The 16,554-nt window shown below is 46.2% G+C and overlaps 3 protein-coding genes across 3 annotated transcripts in view; 2 read left to right on the top strand and 1 right to left on the bottom strand.

The window, feature by feature from the left end:
• The window catches only part of IP6K1 (inositol hexakisphosphate kinase 1), a 62,139-nt gene extending 48,758 nt beyond the window's left edge, over positions 1 to 13,381 (top strand). The window contains exons 3-6 of the mRNA XM_079155578.1: positions 893 to 1,103; positions 7,714 to 7,895; positions 9,300 to 9,475; positions 10,006 to 13,381. Of these exons, the coding sequence (XP_079011704.1) occupies positions 893 to 1,103; positions 7,714 to 7,895; positions 9,300 to 9,475; positions 10,006 to 10,515 (1,079 nt within the window). The 3' untranslated portion in view covers positions 10,516 to 13,381. The remainder of the gene's footprint in view (positions 1 to 892; positions 1,104 to 7,713; positions 7,896 to 9,299; positions 9,476 to 10,005) is intronic.
• A 368-nt stretch (positions 13,382 to 13,749) lies between these two features.
• On the top strand, positions 13,750 to 16,232 carry GMPPB (GDP-mannose pyrophosphorylase B). The gene is made up of 9 exons (XM_079155600.1): positions 13,750 to 14,143; positions 14,258 to 14,338; positions 14,431 to 14,479; positions 14,611 to 14,753; positions 14,963 to 15,121; positions 15,208 to 15,286; positions 15,369 to 15,496; positions 15,580 to 15,762; positions 15,849 to 16,232. Exons 1-9 carry the CDS (start codon positions 14,015 to 14,017, stop codon positions 15,978 to 15,980), a joined length of 1,083 nt encoding a protein of 360 aa, XP_079011726.1. The 5' UTR covers positions 13,750 to 14,014; the 3' UTR covers positions 15,981 to 16,232.
• The window catches only part of RNF123 (ring finger protein 123), a 28,901-nt gene continuing 28,548 nt past the window's right edge, over positions 16,202 to 16,554 (bottom strand). Inside the window, exon 39 of the mRNA XM_079155457.1 lies at positions 16,202 to 16,527. Coding sequence (XP_079011583.1) covers positions 16,407 to 16,527 — 121 coding nt within the window. The 3' untranslated portion in view covers positions 16,202 to 16,406. The remainder of the gene's footprint in view (positions 16,528 to 16,554) is intronic.

The following is a 16,554-nucleotide window of genomic DNA, read 5'->3' as shown; positions in this document are numbered from 1 at the left end:
TCAATGTTGACTATAGGCAGAATACATTTTGGAACTGTCTTGAAGAAAGAAGAGTTGATGTCTCTTTAGGTGACACTAACAGGCAGAAGGAATTCAGACTTAAGAGAACACAGACAGGAAATAGCAGCATTGTAAAGCAGTTAAATAAGCGGAGGGTTAAATTATGTGAGATATGTATATATCTCACATAACAGAGCCCCCCACACCTGCTTTGTGGGTACTGAATCCAGATGTCCACCAAGCTACACCTCCACCCTTTTTTATTTTGAGATAGTGTCTTGCTGTGTTGCCCCAGATTGGCCTCAAATTTGTAAACCTGTTCAGTTTCTTGAGTCACTGGGATTGTAAGCATGTGCCACCATACCTGACTCACAGTTCTTTTTGACTGGTATAGAAATCAATAGCTGAACCAGATATGGTGGCACATGCCTATAATCCTAGAGGCTTGGGGGGCCGAAGCAGGAGGATTGAAAGTTTGAAGCCAACCTCAGCAATTTAGCAAGGCCCTAAGCAACTTAGCAAGACCCTGTCTCAAAATAAAAAGAGCTGGAGAAGTGGCATTAAGCACCCCTGGATTCAATCCCTGGTGCCAAAAAAAAAAAAAAAAAGGAAAAAAAAAGAAACCAATAGCTGAAAGTGAAAGGGCTAGATAGAGTGAGAAAAAAAATGTAGATTTATCCAAATTCAAAGGTAAACAACAGATTCAGGGTAGAGGTGGTGGTATATTTCTTTTGAGAAGATGATTTCTGCTGGCTGCTGTTCCTCCATCAGTCTATATTTGGTTCAGGGGAAGTGAAGCCTGTGTGCTGTAGGAATGCATGTGCTAATCATATGTGCTGCATGAATCCAACCATATGACATTTGTTGACTGGCTGCCTTTGTTTTTCAACAGGTGTGGTATCTGTCTGTTTTGAGGGGGACAGTGATGGTTACATCAACTTGGTGGCCTACCCTTATGTGGAAAGTGAGACCATGGAGCAGGATGACACATCAGAACGGGAGCAACCTCGGCGCAAACACTCCCGCCGGAGCTTGCACCGGTCAGGCAGTGGAAGTGACCATAAGGAGGAGAAAGCTATTCTCTCCCTTGAGACCTCTGAGAGGTAAGAGGATGGCAAGTAAAGCTGCAGTAACAGTCTCTTCCTGCTGGCATAAGCACTCAGGACATCTGTAGAGAACTAACACACCATGGAGAAGCATTTTCTAAAGTTCAGGAGGATGACTGGTGTTCTTAGGCCACCCTTGCAGGTGTGGCCTCCCCTATGTGTCATAAACCCAGTGATGTATCTTTCTTGGTATGAGAAAGCCAGACTCTCCCTTGAGAGAAAGACTGAAACTCTCTCAACCCTTTGGAAGCCCTGTGCTGGTGACAATAGGTTCTCAGGGTTTTCCGTTATATCTCGTACACAAGAGAGAAGGTTGAAAAGTATTGGTCCACAGCAAGATTGGAAATGCTTTCTGACTTACAGGATGCCCAAGCCTGAGACCTAATGGTTTTATGTCCAGCCTCTAAGAATCTGCTATCAGTAATCCTATCCCTGCACCTAAAATTTATTGCATTGGGATTTGATTTTTCTTATAGATTTGGAAATCATCTTTACAAAGTATTATATTTCTTGCAAAAATTATGTGAGCCCCCACTAGGATGGATATAATCAGAAGGATGGACAATGAAAGTAATGACAGAGGTATAGAGAAATTAGATTCCACCTCCATTGCTGGTGGGGATGTAAAGTGGTGCAGCTGCTTTGGAAACAATTTGGCAAGACTTCAAAAAGTTAAATCCAAGCTGTGCATAGTGATCCCTGCCTGTAATCCCAGTGACTCAGGAGATTGAGTGAGACAGGAGGATCTCAAGTTCTATGCCAACCTGGGCAACTTAGTGAGACTGTCTCAAAATAAAAAGGGGATTGGGGATATAACTCAGCAGTAGAGCATCCCTGGGCTTAATCCCAAGTACCCAGGGTCCAGTAGGGAATATAGTTAGTCATTTAATTCCTAGGTATTTACCCAAGAGAATTGAATACAAAACTTGGACACAGATTTTCTTAGTGTTATTCCTAATTGCCAGACCATGGGAATAATCCATGTCCATCAGTGGGTGAATGGATGAGCAAAGCATGATGTGTCTACACTCTGAAATTTTATTCAGCTCTTAAAAAGGAATAGAGTACTGATATACCATGCTACAATACAGATGACTCTTGAAGACATTAAGTGAAAGAAATCAGACACAAAAGACCACATACTATATGATTCTGTTTATATAAAGTAGTTAGAACAGGCAGGGTCATCGAAAGAGCAGGTTAGTACTTGCTTTCTGTTAGTGGTTAAAGACTTAGTGGTAGTGGCAGAGAGTGATATTAGTGGTGAGACACTTTGTTTTTGGGGTGAAGAAAATATTTTGAAAATTAGGTAGTGGTGATACTCTCAACCTTGTGTCTATACTAAAAACTACTGAATAGTAAAATTAATAACATTGTGGACTGAAAATAAAGTGAACTTCCTAAAGCAGTGAAATAAAAATTATACAATTAAATTACTTCATATTTAATTTCATTCAAAAGTAAGTTTCAGTGAATAAGGTGCTCTGTGACTTGATTCGGAAGTTGAAAATGGGGACTGGAACTGTTGCTCAGCAGTAGAGCACTTTCCTTACCCTTGATTCAGTCCTTAGCACCATACACACAAAAAACGTTGGGAATTGACTTCGATATGGCAGTTAATCCCTGACATCAGATCAGTTCCCCAGCACTTGCTGTCTGTACTAGCTCCTAGCACTTTGTTCAGGACCTACAACATTCTAGCCCTCCTCATTCACTCTGTGAAGAGGTCCCATTTGTGTCAGAAAGCACAGAAACCAATTGGACTGTGGCTGGATTTGTGATGAATCATTCCCTGTGCCCTCAGTCAGTGGTCCTCTCTGGGCAGGTCAGCAACTGTGGTGTGAGGAGAGTGCTATATATCCACTTCTTGGTAAGCATTGTCTCCGGATGTTGAATGTTCTGTGGACAAATTAACTCCATCCTGTGGAAGCACTTCTACTATGTCCCTTTCATTTCCTAAGGACTTCATCTTAACTGGATGGTTGGGACCTATTTGGTCAAATGACAAGAAATGTTCCCCAAGTCTGTAGCTGGCAATGGGTGATTCTTTTCCCAGTGACCAACCCTGTTTTTAAGTTTTTATTTTAAGACAGGGTCTAACTAAGTTGCCCAGGATGCGCTCAAATTTGAGATATAGGGAGAAAGGTACACTCATACATTGCTGGTGGGGCTGCAAATTAGTGCAGCCACTCTGGAAAGCAGTGTGGAGATTCCTTAGAAAACTTGGAATGGAACCACCATTTGACCCAGCTATCCCACTCCTTGGCCTATACCCAAAGGACTTAAAATTAGCATAGTACAGAGATACAGCCACATCAATGTTCATAGCTGCTGAATTCACAATAGCCAGATTGTGGAACCAACCTAGATGCCCTTCAATTGATGAATGGATAAAGAAACTGTGATATATATATATATATATATATATACACAATGGAATATTACTCAGCCATAAAGAATGATAAAATTATGGCATTTGCAGCAAATGGATGAAATTGGAGAATATCATGCTAAGTGAGATAAGCCAATCTCAAAAAAACCAAAGGTCGAATGATATTGCTAATAAGTGGATGAGGACACATAATGGGGGGAGGGAGGGGTTAGTGTTAGGGTTAGAGTTAGGGTTAGGGAGGGGGGCAAGAATGGAGGAAGGAAGGACTGTATAGAGGGAAAAGAGGGGTGGGAGGGGTGGGGGGGAAGGGAAAAAAATAACAGAATGAATCAAACAACATTACCCTATGTAAATTTATGATTACACAAATGGTATGCCTTTACGCCATGTACAAACAGAGAAACAACATGTATCCCATTTGTTTACAATAAAAAAAAAATAAATAAATAAATAAATTAAAAAATACAAAAAAAATTTGAGATATATGTATACATATATATATATATATGTAGTTGTCAATGGACCTTTATTTTGTTTATTTATTTATATGTGCTGCTGAAAATAGAACCTAGTGCCTCACATATCCTAGGCAAGGGTTCTACCACTAAGCTATGACCCCAACCCAGAATGGGCTTTCTTTTGTCCTCCTAGAGTTGAGTTTGCTTCATGAGTTATCTGGTAAAAATCTAGTGAATACAGACTTACATCAAGGTTTACTCATGTTCAGGAACAAGGCCCTACTCTGGAAGTGACAGCTCTACCTGTAGTCACCATACTTTTATCTGGTCTATTAGTGGACACTCAGTCACTTCAGTGGTGGAATTTGTTTCTTCACCAGAGCTAGGGCTGCATCTCTAAGGGTGATGCCAAGTGCCACAGAGACCCCATTCAGACGCAGAATTTGATTGGACTTACTTGGCAAATAAGTCACCCTAAAGGGAACCCCCCCCCCCAAAAAAAAAAAAAAAAAAAAATCTGTGAGTGGCCTCAACAGTGCCCTCTATAGAAGAAAATGAGGGTTTTGTCAGATCTAGATGGGCTCCTCTAGGAATTAGGATCTCTTAGCCAATGTTGCAGAACTTTCCCAAATGCTTGACCCTGGGAAAAAGATCAGCATTTCCAGCATACACTAATTCTTTTGGTCAGCTTAAGTCTGTGTGACTCCTTGCCCAGTGAGAGGAAAGACCAGCAGTTCTGGAGAGGAGACTTCCATTTGAAATTGCTGCAGTGCTCTGCCTCTGCTATGAGGTACAGAGACTTGCTTTCCAATTTCCAGGCCACATTGCTTTACCCCAGTGGTTTGCTTTTCTGGGCTTGTCAGTGTGAAAAACAGTACTGCCAGTTACTTTAAGCAAAGAACATAATGAAATTGTGGCATAATTTCAATATTTTCAATTGGTATCACCTTCTTGCTAAAACCCTTTTGTGGCTTGATTTACTTTAGAAATAAAATTCTCTTACTCTGTAGGCTTCATGCTTTCCACAGATACAAACCTGACCCAGAGAAACACAGGTACCTTTGGTACCTGCTGACCTGTTCCGGGTAGAGTATATATATTTTGCCCCCCTCCCCTTTTTTTTCCCCTATCATCATGTTTTCCTCCTCCTCTTTTTTTTTTTTTTCTTTTCTTTTTGGTGGTACTAGGGATTGAACCTAGGCTTTATGCTTGCTAGACAAGCATTTTGCTACTGAGCTACAACCCAACCCTGTTTTAAGTTTTTATTTTAGGACAGGGTCTAACTGAGTTGCCCAGGACAAGCTCAAATTTGTGATTCTCTTGCCTCAGTTCCTCCAGTGACTGGAATTAAAGGCATGTACCACTGTGCTACCAGGCCTCATGCAACGATAGACAAGCATTCATAAGCACAATGCGCTTTTTAAAATCTCATTAAAAGCTTTTCTAGATGTTCTGGACCAAGGTAGAATAGTTATTTGTGTCCTTGAAAGTGGCATCCTATGGTCCACCCTGTTTGTTTAGTGTGAAACTGCACCTTCATCACATATTTTTTCTTTTCTTCTCTCGCTCCTTCTCTCTCTTTTTTTTTTTTGGTGTGTGTTGTGTACTGGGGATTGAAGTCATAGCCTTATGCATAGTGGGTAAGTGTTCTACTGCTGAGCTGGAACCACATCCCTTTTATTTTATTTTTTGAGATGGAGTCTTCCTGTTTCCCAGGCTGTCCTTAAACTTGCAATTTCCTGCCTCAGCCTCCTAAATAGCTGGGATTATAGGCATTCACCACCACGCCTGACTTTTGTTAATTTTTTATTGTCATAAAATGACTATTTTAACCTTTTTAAGTACAGAGTTTAGTAGCATTAATTACATTTTCAGTGTTTTGCAAATAACTTCTCATTCCTCTTTCCTAACCCTTAGAAACCATTATTCTACTTTGTTTTTATGAATTTGCAATTACCTTGTATAAGTGGGTTCAAATGATGCTTGTCCTTTTGTGTCTGGCTTATTTCAGTTAGCAAAATTTCAAGTTTATCCATGATCTAGCATGTATCACAATTTCATTCCTTTTTGTAGCTGAATAATATTCCATTGTATGTATATGCATTTTGTTTAGCTGTTAATCTGTTGATGGACATTTGTGAATTATTTCTGAGTTCTTTTTTTTTTTTAAACTCAAGTTTTAAGCAACTTTTATTACAGTATATATATTTTTTATTTTAATTTATTTTTATTGTAAACAAATGGATACATGTTTCTGTTTGTACATGGAGTAATAGCATACCATTTGTGTAATCATACATTTACATAGGGTAATGATGTTTGATTCATTCTGTTATTTTTTTCCTTCCCCCCACCCCTCCCACCCCTCTTTTCCCTCTATACAGTCCCTCCTTCCTCCATTCTTGCCCCCCTTCCACCCCCCATTATGTGTCATCATCTGCTTATCAGCGAGATCATTCATCCTTTGGTTTTTTGAGATTGGCTTATCTCACTTAGCATGATATTCTCCAATTTCATCCATTTGCCTGCAAATGCCATAATTTTATTATTCTTTATAGCTGAGTAATATTCCATTGTATATATATATGCCACAGTTTCTTTAAGCATTCATCAATTGAAGGACATCTAGCTTGGTTCCACAGTCTGGCTATTGTGAATTGAGCAGCTATGAACATTGATGTGGCTGTATCTCTGTAGTGTGCTGATTTTAAGTCCTTTGGGTATAGGCCAAGGAGTGGGATAGCTGGGTCAAATGGTGGTTCCATTCCAAGTTTTCTAAGGAATCTCCACACTGCTTTCCAGAGTGGCTGCACTAATTTGCCGGCCCAGCAATATATGAGTGTACCTTTTTCCCCACATCCTCTCCAACACCTATTGTTGCTTGTATTCTTGATAATCGCCGTTCTAATTGGGGTGAGATGGAATCTTAGTGTAGTTTTGAGTTGCATTTCTCTTATTGCTAAAGCTGGTGAACATTTTTTCATATGTTTGTTGATTGCTTGTAGATCTTCTATGAGTTATTTCTACCTTTTATTTATTTATTTTTGATAAATACGTCTATGGACATTGGTATAAAGAATATGTTGAATCCTCATTTTTCAGTTCTTTTGGCTATATATCTAGGCATGAAATTGGGTATATATCTAGTCATGTAATCCTATGTTCAATTTTTGGGGTTTTTTGTTGTTGTTGTTGTTGTTGTTGTTTTTTTAAGATGGGGTTTGCTGTGATGCCCAGGCTGGTCTCAAACTCCTGAACTCAAGTGATCCTCCTACCTCAGCCTCCTGAGTAACTGGGACTATTGGCATGTGCCACTCTCTCTGGCTTATGTTTAACCTTTTGAGGAACCACCACTGTTTTTCATATTGGCTGCATGTACCATTTTACACTTGTACCAGCAATCTATAGGGTTTCAGTTTCATCACATTCTAATTAGTACTTGTTCAAGTTTTTTCTTCTGATTATAGCTATCCTATACTAGTGGATGTGAAGTGATATCTTCATGACATAATTTGACATAAATAATTATTTTTCAGAGACAGAAGGAAGAGCAGTACTCATCATTTACTCAACTTTTATTGCTGCACATATCTGAGACCCCCCATGCCATCTGTCAGCAGGGTCTGTGGATGGCAGGTTAGGCCTGGTGCAATTCTTCTGTACCCTGTGACCCCAAGGATAACTTGCCTGAGTCCCATAGTGATGTGTATGTGTTTTGTTGTTGTTGTTGTTTTGGTTTTTGGTTTTTGTTTTTTAGCTCCCAGGAGGCAAAGAGTCTGAAGGTAGAACTACACAGCCACTCAGAAGTCCCTTTCCAAATGCTTGATGGCAATAGTGGTCTGAGTTCTGAGAAGATCAGCCACAACCCCTGGAGCCTGCGTTGTCACAAGCAGCAACTGAGTCGCATGCGCTCTGAATCCAAGGACCGAAAGCTCTACAGTATCCTTGACACACCCTCCTTCGCCAGTGTCTTCTGGGACTGTTGGGCCTATGTCAGGGCCCCTCCAGACCGTTGCTGAGGTCCTCTCACCAGGGGCTCCTCTTTGTTCTCATCTTTGTTTTTCAGACTCTTCTTCCTCTCCCTTTTACATTCGTTAACGTGTTGTGTTTTCTGCCTTTTGGACATGGTAAAACTGAAACTTAAAACTTGGCAGTGTAGAAAATTTTGTGGAATATGTTTTAAATCTTCATTGGTTTGAAATTTGGTGAGAAAATGACAAGGTAGATTTTTTTTTTCTTTTTCTTTGGTGCTAGGAATTGAACTGAGGACTTTGCACATGGTAGGTAAGCACTCTACCATGGAGCTACATCTCCAGCCCTAAGATAGAAAAAATTATTCAGCATTATCTAAGAATTCCAATTGGTAATGTTAGAATCTTAGCTCCTCATTTTTTATAGTAATGTTCCAAAAGCATCTTCCTTATTTCTTAGGCCTGGCTGAGGTGCTGTCCAGAGTAGGTCTTGGTTTATTGATGGTATCAGGAATGTCTCCAGATCTGCCAAATCTTTAGTTTATTGCTTGTAAGGTATATCTAAAGAATTTTTAAAAATATAAAATAAAACCATCAATGGGTATGGCATATACCTATAATGGAAAATTGTGTAACCCTAAAAAGTGATGAAATTCTAATACTTGCTGTGAATGGTTGAACCTTGAAAACATTTTCTCAGTGAAATAATCTAGGCACAAAAGGATAGGTACTATAAGATTCCACTAATATGAGACATCTGAAATTAACAAATTCCTAGATACAGAGGTAGAATAGAAGTTTCCCAGGAGTTAGGGGAAGAGAGAATAGGGAGTTAGCATTTAATGGGAACAGAATTTCACTTTGAAAAGATGAAGCAATTTCTGGAAGTAGATAGTGGCGATGGTTGCATAACAATGTAAATGTACTTAATGCCACTGAAATGATACACTTAAAGTGGTTATAAATAGTAAATTTTATATAATACATCTTATTATTGTTATTATTTTTTGTTAAGAAATAAGCTGGGCACAGTGGCACACACTTATAATCCCAAGTATTTGGGAAGCAGAGGTAGGAAGATCATAAGGTCACAAGTTCAAGGTTAGCTACAGCAAGTTAGACCCTTGTCTCAAAAAAAAAAAAAAAAAAAAAGAAGGTTATAGCTCAGTAGAAGTAGTAGAACACCCCTGAATTCATTTCCCAAGACTGAAAAATATTTATAAGCTAGAGGTGTAAAATTCACATTCGAGAGTTCATGAGGGAAACACATTTTGCATTAGACCAGAATGCTCCTTTTCATAGAAAACATTTCTTGTGGTATCCTGGATGGGCCAGATGGTGAGTGTGGTTGTCATTCTTGACCCTGACCCAGAATTTCTCCTGCTTGAGAACGTGGTACACCACTTCAAGTACCCCTGTGTGCTAGACTTGAAGATGGGCACCCGGCAGCATGGGGACGACGCATCAGCTGAGAAGGCAGCCCGACAGATGAGGAAGTGTGAGCAGAGCACATCTGCTACACTGGGAGTCAGAGTCTGTGGCATGCAGGTGAGTCACCACTAGTGAGAGCCTCAGTACTTGCATGTTTTATGTTGTGCCCAGACCTGCCTGCTACCCATGCCAGATGTCCTCCTGGTGCACACTGTTCTGAAATCTCCCCTGAGAAGGTGAGTCCCCCACAGGGTGCTCAGTATACCATTGCAAGTGTGTTCCCTGAGCCCTCCTGTCCCTAACTTTTGACCTTGATCTGGGTTTGAGGTACGGAGCTGTTGTGAGAGTTTGCTGTCTCCACAATGGAGCAAGTAAGACCCTTGTCTAACAGCAGTATGTTCCTAATTAGAGTCTAGCTGGGGCTCCAGAGCAGTTTGGAGGAGGGCTCTAAAGGTGATGGCTATAGGCCCAGTGTTGGCTTTCGCAGCTCTTAGGATGGCAAAACCCAGAATCAATAATGGCCTGCCCCCTGGAGGAGCAGTAAAGGGCAGGTTGGTTAGAGTGCCTTCCAGATGGTGCTTGCCCAGGGCATCACAAGGTCATCAGACTTCCCTGGTGCTCACCCTGTCTGTCTCCTGGGGTTTCAGGTGTACCAGCTGGACACAGGGCATTACCTCTGCAGGAACAAGTACTATGGCCGTGGGCTCTCCATTGAAGGCTTCCGCAATGCCCTCTATCAGTACCTGCACAATGGCCTGGACCTGCGACGTGACCTCTTTGAGCCTATTCTGAGCAAACTTCGGGGCCTCAAAGCTGTGCTGGAGCGGCAGGCCTCCTACCGCTTCTACTCCAGTTCTTTGCTTGTCATCTATGATGGCAAGGAGTGCCGATCTGAGCTGCGTCTCAAGCACCTGGACACGGGGCTCCCTGAAGTGGCGCCACCCTGTGGCCCCAGTACCAGCCCCAGCAGCCTCAACACCGAGGCAGGCCCCTCCACTCCACCCAAGGTGGATGTCCGCATGATTGACTTTGCACATAGCACATTCAAGGGCTTCCGAGATGACCCCACTGTGCATGACGGTCCGGACAGAGGCTATGTGTTTGGCTTGGAGAATCTTATCAGCATCATGGAACAGATGCGGGACGAGAACCAGTAGGCCCAGTTCTGGGCCCCCCAGGACCCCTTCCTCTCCACCCGCAGGCAGGGACCATTGCTCTGAACTTGATGTGAGGACACACAGACTTGCTTTTAAAGGGTTATATTTCTCTTTGGTGTAAACTAAAAGAAATGTTTTTAGCTGTAGCCTGGAATCCATATATATAAAGTGAAGGAGGGCAGAACATGTGTCCTCTTGGCCAGGCTCCTTAGCTCTGTGGCTGTGACTGCTGTGTCCAAGTTGACTTAGGAAGGAAGAGGTGCCCCTGGTGGGCTTGGCAGCAGAGACAAGAAGCCCTTGGACTTTGGTTTCTCTTGCCTAGGTCTTTAGGGTCTGTGGCTATACAGCCCTGCTGATTGTGGGGTGAAGCCCTGGGCTGGTGCAGGGCTCCTCCATGCCCACTCATCTTTTGTTCCCCGCAAATAAGAAGGGTTTGGGTACCCATCTCTTGGGAGCTTTTCAATTTTGTGCTGTGGGTGTCAGCCAGCTCTTGAACAGGTGCCCTTGTTATCAGAAAGCTGACTGCACACAGCTGGACCCATGTTTCTTGGGTCTGATTTTGGCATGGGGCAAGATTCATGAAGCTGAGCTTAAAGCCAGTTTATGGCAGAGGGCAGGCCTGGTTTCTCCATGGACCTGGCACATGAACCTGCTTCTCTGCTGAAAACCCCAGCCAACCTCTCTCAAAAAGATCCTCTTGCCTGAGGAGGCCAACCCCTTCTGTTCCACTGAAGAGCACAGCTCTGTTTGCTGAGGAGAGTGTGTTCTGGTAGGCCTTGGGGCCTGTAGGGGCCCTGGCCCATACAGTATTTGCAGTTCTTGTGCTGTGAGTGGGAGTTTTCCTCTTCTAGTTTGGGCAGCTGTGCTGCCTCTGGGTGGGCTGCTCCTCCCAGAACTCAAGGGCTGTGGTCTGCTCAGGGTCTCTCACTTCCCCAGGCCAAGCTTCAAGGCAGCAGCCCATTGTGAGGCACTTCAGACCCTGGGCCTGGAGAGAGAATTTTATGCTTGTCTGCTCTTAGGGACATTGGGCCCTGGGTGCAGGTGCCCAGATTCTGCTATTGAAAGCTTTGTCTGAATAATCCTGGGGTCCGTCCATTTGTCCATTTGTTCACCTGACAGCCCCTGTGTTGTGGGGAGCCTTCCCCTGGGGTGTTGCCTTGTTTGTTAGTATACATTGATTTCCTTCATATTTTTCCTCAGCAAAATAGTCTCTTTTTCATTTCTGAAGTGAGCTTTTGCCCCTTTGCCCTTCCTCAGCAGGTGCTGCCTTTTTTAAGACCTGGTAGCAGAATGAATTTTGGGGTTGTTTCCCTGCTGGCCTAGTACCCTTCCTATGGGCCTGGAGTGTAGCTTTCAACACTGACAAGGGGGCTCAAGAGGTAACCCTTTCCCATAGTTTTAATCATTCCTGCTACCACCCCTTAACGGCATGTAGTCTTGCTGCCTCTAACACAAGGTGGCCAGAAGGTGACACCACACTCAGCCATTGCCAGGGTTAGCACTCCCCTTTCCTATAAGCTTAGGACCACTGTCATTATCTCTTTTCACATGTCCCTGTTTGGGCATTAAAGGTAAGCCTGCCAGCCTGTGTCTTTGAGAAGCCTTGGTGACTGATGACCTGATTCCTGGTCCTTAGAGATGTAGCCTCTGAAACAGGGTCCTTGATGGATCCCACCTCTTTAAGCCCTCCATACCTGGTGCCAGTGGTGGGCAGGTTCCCATTCCTTGGGGCTGGGAGGCACAGCTTTGCCTGTTTCTGGTAACAACCACCTTCTCTCCTGTACCATTCTGTGGTTTTTAGTCATAGGGACCGGTTATTGTTAGTGTAGCTGATCTTCCCTGGCAGTGAGAAGAATGAGGAAGGGTTTGGATCCACTGGAGACTGCCTGGGGATGTGCTGTGCCTCCCCAGTTTCAAGATGCGGGGAGCAGATGCTGCCCTGTTTTGCTACTACTCACAGCAAGGGAGGCTGTACTCATTTAATCTGTTTTTCTGGCACTAGAAAGAGTGGAAGGGCTGGGATTTGCTGCTTCTCCCCCAGGGCAGGGCCCTTCTTATCAGCACTTTTGGTACCTGGAAATCCAACCATTATTTGATGGGTGGTGGCAAGTGTGTGCACGCACATTTTCTGCCACTGCTTTCTCCCTGGCCCAGGCTAGAGAGTCCTATTCCTGCTAGGTCCTACCTTCCCACCCCAAATCAGGACCAAAGTGCAACTGGGGATCATGGGTTGGGGTGTTCTGCTCACCCCTCTCTATAGTATTTACCTGGGCTGGGCCAACACCAGACCCCGCCTCCAGGGTTGGGGTGGGATGGGACTGGCGGTGCTTAAAAAGGAAGGGGACCAGTGTAGCAACTTGCCAGGAACCCACCCCCTTTTCTGGGCCTGTGCAATGGGTGTGGGGATTCCCACAAAGGGCCAGAGGCCTGGGCTAGTTTAGTAGCTGCTCCTCACGCGCTCACCTGGTCATGTGCACATTCCCTAGATGCAGATTGCTTTTAACTTTGCAGCTGTACAATATGGTTATGTTTGTGCGGATTTAAATATTTTAAGAGGAAGAAAATGGAGATCCCTGGGAAGGACCTGGTTCCTTTCCTCCTCGGGGAACATGTAAGACCTCGCATTCTGGGAATCGCTCTCCGCTCCTCTTTTTCCTGGAAGCTAAGCCTGTCCACACCACCTGAGGCCTGAGCCCGGATACTCCACGTGGCTCTGGCCCAGACTCGCACAGTTGCATTTCCTGGGACCTTGCGTGTAAGTGAGGGGTGTCTGGGCCAAGCCCGCCCCTTTCTCTACACCCAGTGTTGCCCACCCCGCTTGTGTCTAAGGTCGTGTATGTCAAAATAAAGCCGCTAAAAACTGTAACTTGTCCGAATCTTTGTGAAAACTTCGCAGTTCTCGGGTGGACCGGCCCAGCCCAGCACCACCTGTGACCTCCGACGGCTAGATCCGATCCTTCCGCCCTCTTTCCCTGGGTTGGGGCGGAGGGGCGGGGCCCCGAATGTGAAGCGTGGACGGAAGCGTCTGCCCCGCAGCCAACCAAGTTTGGGTAGGGAGTGAGGCCTCGCCCTTGGCGCCAGTTCCGCCATAGGTACCGCCAATAGACAGGTGACTCGCGAGTCTCGTCCGAGTCCCCATGGCAGCCTGGCGCCCTCAGGCCCTCATTGGCTGTGTCTGTCGTAATACCGCGCCCAGCGCTCCGACGCTGACGGCCGTGCCACGTAGGCAACAGCTGATTGGCCCGCCGGGGTCACGTCACTGCCGGCGCCTGGTCCGGTCCGAGTTCCGGGCCAGCCACTCTCCAGCCCGCATAGTGACTTGGGTTCTGGCGTCCTGGTTTCGGCGTCGGTTTAGACCAGGCGAGCAAACTAACACCAGAGTTGGTCAGTCTGAAGGGCAGGGGCCAGGACACAGAGGCTGTAGTTCGTGGCCGGTGTTGGCCAGGCGGGCTGCAGGTCCCTTGGAGCCTAGGATTGACTCCCATCGCCCACAGGCGAGATGAAGGCACTGATCTTGGTGGGCGGCTATGGAACGCGGCTGAGACCGCTAACGCTGAGTACCCCGAAGCCGCTGGTAGACTTCTGCAATAAGCCAATATTGCTGCACCAAGTGGAAGCCCTTGCCGCGGTAAGACCCGGGGTCTGTCCTGGGCGGACGAGGGACGTCTAGCGACTGAAGGTCAGGGGTACAGGTATCTACCATCTGAGCCCGCCTGTCCGCTCGCTTTATCCTGTCCGACAGGCAGGCGTGGATCACGTGATCCTGGCCGTGAGCTACATGTCGCAGGTGCTGGAGAAAGAAATGAAGACTCAGGAGCAGAGGGTGAGGCACGGGACTTTTAGCCGGTTCCCTTGGTCCATTCTCTACTTCCTGTTCTGGAGGGAGAACCTGACGGGGTGACTTCTCCTTTCCAGCTGGGAATCCGAATCTCCATGTCTCATGAAGAGGAACCTTTGGGGACAGGTCAGTGGAAACAAGGTTTCTTGGGAGAATTTGTGGCGAAGAGTGTAAAACCCAGCCTGGGTGGTACCTGCTGAACCTGAATTCAGGGACTCAGATCCCCAGCAAGGAGGTGATCTGCTCCCTTCCCCCAGCTGGGCCCCTGGCACTGGCCCGTGACCTGCTCTCTGAGACTGCAGACCCTTTCTTCGTCCTCAACAGCGACGTGATCTGTGATTTCCCCTTCCAAGCCATGGTGCAGTTCCATCGGCACCACGGTCAGGAGGGCTCCATCCTGGTAAGAGACCAGGTCTTCCTTTTCCTTTGACATTCCCCCTGCAACATCCCAGCCCAGCTTCCCCTGCCCCCTACCCTTGATCTCTCCTTTTGAGTGCATAGCTGAATAGTATCTTTTAAGTGTTTGGGGGCAGACCCCCTGAGATTTGGGACAGCATATGTGTCAAGACTTAGGAACACTGGACTAGGCTTAAGTCTCCCTGTATTCAGGTGACCAAGGTGGAGGAGCCTTCTAAGTATGGTGTGGTGGTATGTGAGGCTGACACGGGCCGAATTCACCGGTTTGTGGAGAAGCCACAGGTATTTGTGTCCAATAAGATTAACGCAGGCATGTACATCCTGAGCCCTGCAGTGCTGCAACGCATCCAGGTGTGTAGAAGACAACTGCTGGGTGGGCTAGGGTGGAGCAGCCTGTCGCTGCCATGACCCTGCTCACAAGCTGCCCACTCCCACAGCTGCAGCCTACGTCCATTGAGAAGGAGGTCTTCCCTATTATGGCCAAGGAGGGGCAGCTATATGCCATGGAGCTGCAGGGTGAGGCAGAAAGGTCACAGGGCAGGGGTGGGGGGGCTAAGTCTGTGGCTGGGCTGAGCCCCTGATGCATCCCTCCCTACAGGATTCTGGATGGACATCGGACAGCCCAAAGATTTCCTCACTGGCATGTGTCTCTTCCTTCAGTCACTGAGGCAGAAGCAGCCTGAGCGATTATGCTCAGGCCCTGGCATTGTGGGCAACGTTCTTGTGGTAAGGCCTTTGTCCAGCCCATCATTAATCCCTTTAGTCCTAGGAGACAAATGGTCCAACTGTATTTTCCCCATTGCTCTTAGGACCCAAGTGCCCGTATTGGCCAGAACTGCAGCATTGGTCCTAATGTGAGCCTGGGTGCTGGTGTGGTGGTGGAGGATGGTGTGTGCATCCGGCGGTGCACAGTGCTGCGGGATGCCCACATACACTCCCACTCCTGGCTTGAGTCGTGCATTGTGGGCTGGCGCTGCCGTGTGGGCCAGTGGGTAAGCCTATGGGCTGGGCCGGGTGGGGAGAGGGGCAGAGAATGCGTCTACCTCACTGACAGGGTCTACCTCTCCCTGCCCCCCAGGTGCGTATGGAGAATGTAACAGTGCTGGGCGAGGATGTTATAGTTAACGACGAGCTCTACCTCAATGGAGCCAGCGTGCTGCCCCACAAGTCTATTGGTGAATCAGTTCCAGAGCCTCGTATCATCATGTGAGGGGAAGCCTGGGGTTGGTTGAGCCCCCATTTCCCCATCAGCAGGGGAGCACTGGCTTGACACATCAGAAGGCCCTGGACTTGGTGCCATTTGTCTGGGGAGGACTGGATGAGGATGAAGCTGGTGGACACCTGCCTTCTCACTTGGACATAAACTAGCAGAATCTTTGCTGGGCCACACCCCACAAACCCCACTCCCTTAAGAAGGGCCAGGGCCAGGGCTGTATGGAATAATAATTTAATGTTTACTGTGGCCCTGACTGAAAGTCAAGCTCAGGCATAATTAGGGCCATAGCTAGGCTCCCACCAATGGGGCTACACACAAGCAAGAAGGTTGGATGTGTTGGGGGTGACGGGGAACGGGGTATGGGAGCTCATAAATAGGTCTTTGCCTGGGTCTGGGTTTGCAGGTGGAGGCTTGGCGGACCTAGGCAGCTGAGGAGGTGGTGCTTGTATTAGCTGCCTTGTCCCAGTCCTCTACAGATACGATGGTGGCTTTGCAGAAGAAGCAATCCTTGTTGTTCATCAGGTGCTGGTTGATGCAGGCTCTACAACAGGGGAGGGAATGAAGACTC

Source organism: Sciurus vulgaris, assembly GCF_902686455.1.
Source record: "Sciurus vulgaris genome assembly, chromosome: 10".
In the NCBI taxonomy this organism is placed as follows: Eukaryota; Metazoa; Chordata; class Mammalia; order Rodentia; family Sciuridae; genus Sciurus; species Sciurus vulgaris.
The sequence above is the reverse complement of the archived record's forward strand: the minus strand, read 5'-3'. Positions and strand labels throughout refer to the sequence as shown.